The 4,623-nt window shown below is 43.8% G+C and overlaps 1 protein-coding gene across 1 annotated transcript in view; it reads right to left on the bottom strand.

Annotated features, from left to right (window-relative positions):
- Positions 1-4,623, bottom strand: part of GLP2R (glucagon like peptide 2 receptor) — a 56,023-nt gene that overhangs the window by 12,049 nt on the left and 39,351 nt on the right. The window contains exon 11 of the mRNA XM_011359123.1: positions 3,625-3,713. Within this exon, the coding sequence (XP_011357425.1) occupies positions 3,625-3,713 (89 nt within the window). The remainder of the gene's footprint in view (positions 1-3,624; positions 3,714-4,623) is intronic.

Genomic DNA, 4,623 nt, shown 5'->3' with positions numbered 1-4,623 from the left:
AAATTCATTAAGAGCTCTGCCCTACACATCACACAAACAGTTAAGACTAATCCAGGAAAAAGGAGTCGTCTCGGTGCTGGCAACACAAAGAGAGCTCCCACCACGCCGAGGGGCCAGGGATGTCTGTCCGCCATCCAGGACCATTGCTCTCCCTCAGGCATGCTCTCCTCCAGGCTAAATGGATGAGCCAGTTATAGTTTCCTCTGCTTCAGTGGTGGAAGCCCAGGGACAGTGGCTAGGACTACAGAAGTTTCTCCAGCTCCTAGCAACTTTCCATTTTGGCAAGGCCTAAAATGTGTTTAACTTAAACTTCCCTAAAATAGACTCTTGGAGGGGGACCAAATCTTGAGAGCTGTTTTCTGAAAGTTCTCAAAATCTGGGAAAGTTGGAGGCAGGCCTGTTCCTACCAGAGTTTAGACAAAAATGCACTAGACCCCATCACCTAGTGGGAAGAGAAGAGCCTTCCAACATGGAAGAGTGCAGTGTGAACTGGGGGTGCTGATGACCCACAGGGGTGACAGGAAGCAGCCCTCCTAGAACTTAGAAATGAAGGAGGTTGCACTGCTTGGAGAGAAAAACGGGCGAATGCGCTCACTGTTGCTACAGGACTCACCAGCTCAGAGAGTAAAATAAAGTGGCCTGCGTGTCCTGAGCGACAGGGCCCTGACGTTTAGCTAATTAATAATCACAAGCAATGCAATTGCTTTGTACTCTGCATGAGAAAGAGTCAGTAAACAGAAAGCAGATGGCTGACCAAAATGGCAGGAAGCATCACAAAGAAGCAGGGAGTTCTCAGTACTTATCCAGTCCTATCTGTGGAGATTCTGGGGAATGAACTTCCCTCTCACCATGCAGGTGGCACCACGGGACAGTGGTGGTTTTTCAGGCCACCAGCAAGGTTTCCTTCATTGCCAATCACTTTACTTGAGGATGTGATCACCAACAATCTTCTGGTGACCGCTTTGTGTCTCTGGATCTTCTGGTGTCAACGAGGACTGGAGGCACAAGGAGGAACCCTAGTCCACTCCCACCTTCCACAGTCTCTAAGAATGAATAGTTATATAGTCTGATTTACATATTAATCTCTCATAAGTTTGGTTGGCATCAATCAGCTCTCCAAAGTCTCAGACACTCAGGAACACTAATAGGTCCCCAGTACGGTTGCCGGTTATTGACAAACTTGCTAAGATGAGGTGTCTTATCTTGGGAGGCCTCCAAGTAGGCATGCGCCTAGTTTCCTCTCTTCAAGCCTTTTTCTCACACAAATATGGGAGAAAGGAAAGTTTTCAGACACGTTGTGTATGTCAGGCAGGGTTACTCTTTCTCTTCCCAAAATAGCTATCCTAAATCATACTGGATCTCCCCAGTATCTTGATTTATGCTTCCCTAAGATCACTGGGTAGTGCACACCCCAGGACTGTACAAGGTGATCCATTTGGTATTGGAAGACAATCTAACAAAAGAAGACAATAGAAATTTTATGTATATTAATTTTTATCTATCCTTCATAATTTTCTATTTTTTGGTATATGCCATAAGGTATATATTAGTTCAGCACACCATGTGTACATACTTTGAGAGTCATGCTCAAAATTTCTTAGATAACTCTAAAATGTTTCTTGGAAAAAGGACATAAAGCCTGTTTAGAAACACATTTGCCTTGTTTTTCTAGAGCATCTGATCCAGTGGTCTCCCACTCTGGCTGTATATCAGAATCTCCTGGAGACTTGACTGTAACAAATCTATGTGGGGGGCTCTATCCCTCGCTCACTGAGTCAGAATACCCAGTGGAGGGGCTCACCAGTCTATGCTTTTGGCCAGTTGTCAGGAGTTGCTTAGGAGCAGGCAGGATGGAAAGCTATTATAAGGGCCACTAAAGATCGGAAGATATAGTGGGCTTTGGCGGCACATAATAGCAGGGTTTAGGCTTCAGTCTGTGTGGAAAGTGGTCCCTTGGCATTTGCCTGCTCTCTGTTCCTGTCTTCTGGGAATATTGTCTTCTGTTGGGTTTCCAGGGTGCCTGAGTTTCCCCTGCACCTGGTTAGTGAGAGGACAGCCTTCTCTGAATGGACCCTCACAGTGCAGACTAGAGCAGCTCTGCTCTTGGCCTTGGATCTCCACCCTAAGAGAGTGATAGAAAAGACTGAGCCTTGGGAACAGGGCCAATAAACAAACAAACAAACAAACAAACAAAAAGACAAAAAACTGTCAGCCGCTTGGAGGCTCCATCTCAGGCACCAAGAAAGACAGCGATGCTCTGTGTGGTCCAGGACAGCCAAAGTGGCCCATGACTAGGGGTTTTTGTAAACTATTTGGGCCAATTACAGTATGTATTTGGCCAGTCCTGACCATGTGTGTTTATCCTTCTGACCTCCTGGAGAGACAGTTTTAGGTAGACAAGATTTGGATCCCGGGCAAATACTACTCACCACACCTGATTAGATTGGGACAGCTGTATCTATGACCTCCTTTTATCCTCATAACAAGTAGGAGGTGGGTCTGGCATGGCACTCCCACTTTACACATCAGAAAACAGGCCCAGAAAGGCCAAGCGACTTGTCCAAGGTCAGGCACAGAGTCTGGGGTCATGGCCAGCATCAGCCCTCCTGACTTGCGTTCCACACCAACATCCCAGTCTTTGGTAAGTTAGGATGTGTGCTCCTTGCAGACAAGGTCCATATCATATTTACCTTTTATTCCAAGCACAGTGTCAGGCATATTGTAGGCATTCAATAAATATTTTTCAGATAAATAGAAAAACTACCTTCCCAGTGTACCTGGGTCAGGCCCTCTTCTGGCCTTAGTCAAGTGAGAAAAAGAACTACAGACATCATCATTTACACCTCTGCCTCTGGCCTGCCATGTAGACTAAAATTCCTACCCTTAGAGCTACTCTTTTGAGTTAAAACACTCTTTCCCCAAGAGTCCTGCTGAAGTGAATACATCCCATAAGTAATAAAGAGTAACTGGAAAAAGAAGGAGGGATACCTTTATTCATCATTCATTCATTCATTCATTCATTCATTTTCACTCATTCATTTGTATTTACAGCAATGCAGATCTCCATAAAAACCTATGATCTGACTTACTGTAAACTGAGACTACTGTCACTTTGAAAGGCAGAAGATGGGATTCAGCAAAGGCATGTCATAAAGAAAGAGTGGCTGTGTGAAGAATGTACTTCCTTGTACTCCAAAAGTTTGTAGTCTTATTTCTCAAGGTCTCAAAAATATCCAAATATTCTCTTTTGAGTTATTTATATGTTTTTTATTCTGTTACCTCAAATCCCTCCAGAAGGAAGGCAACTACCTAACTTTCCTTCATATCATATTCTCCTTCCCCCGTAAACCATCTATTTTTAGGAGCACTTTACCAGTTTCCTGCTGCGAGAACGTGTGTCCTTGACTACGCACCATTTACTTCATTTTCATGGGGCCAGAAGGTCCTCACCACTGGCAAAAGCCCTATGTGATCCTTTTTCAGAGGGACTCTCCCTGATACCCTTGTATTAGGAGATAAACATAGGAATGCAACTCATTTTCCCTCTCCTAGGACATTAGCTAGAACAGCCAGAAGAGATCACAACAATCTTGAACTACTGGGTGCCAGCCTCAGGCCACTCACCTGTATTTGTAATCTCTGAAGCACATTTGATGGGCTTTGAGCTTAGAAATGAGAAGTTTGAGAATTTTCAGGAAGATGAAGAAATTGACCTTGGGGGGAAAAAAAAGCAGATATGGGTAAGTGATGGACTCCATATAGCTATGAATATCGAAGTCACCCTGGGCCTTGCCATTAGATCCTTGTTCATGTAAATCAGGGGCAGTTTGGCAGATAACTGGTCAGGTAGTAAGTATTTGTGGTGATCCCTGCTCTTCCAAAGGTCATTTCAACTGAAAGCCTGGGAAGGTTCCTGAAAAGTCATTTAGTTTATTCTTCTGCTTCAGGGATGCCCATCACTACAGTCATCTGAGAAAGGCAGATAGACATTTACATTATTATTATTATTAACTAACATTTATTGGATACTTACCAGACATTGGGCTAACTTTCCATACATTATCTTATTTAATCCTCACAACAACCCTCTGAGGAAGCCACACTATTTTTATACCATGACACAAAGAGAAAACAGAGGCACAAAGGAAGCAAGTACAATCCCCAAGTTTGCACAGGTAGTAAGTGACTGAGCTGGTGGTAATTAAATCCAGATGTATCTGTTTACAACCCTCTGTTCAGTTTAACAGAATGCCACATTGCCTGCCTTCCGTAAAGAGCTCCAATCTATCAGTGTCTAACTTGAGGTCTTGCTGCTGCCACAGAATTCACTGGAAAGCACACGTCCTCCACTCTCTAGACTGCTTTCCGCAATGGTCACGGATTGGGGAAATTCAACACTTCGTTGTCAGCCTTGGCAGAAATTTAAAGATATGTCTGCAAATTCTTTGACATCTCCCTCTTCAAAAGCCAGAGGTTAATTTCTCCTTCCTTCTAGAATGTGAGCTAGACTTAGTTGTTTGTATCTAATGAAAAAAAAATATGGTAGCAGTGATGCTATGTGACTTCTAAGGTTAGGTCTTCAAACAGATGGCTTCCATCTGGTTCTCTCTCTCTCTCTCTCTC

The sequence above is a fragment of the Pteropus vampyrus genome, unplaced genomic scaffold (assembly GCF_000151845.1).
Source record: "Pteropus vampyrus isolate Shadow unplaced genomic scaffold, Pvam_2.0 Scaffold44, whole genome shotgun sequence".
In the NCBI taxonomy this organism is placed as follows: Eukaryota; Metazoa; Chordata; class Mammalia; order Chiroptera; family Pteropodidae; genus Pteropus; species Pteropus vampyrus.
This window is presented reverse-complemented; position numbering and strand designations above follow the sequence as displayed.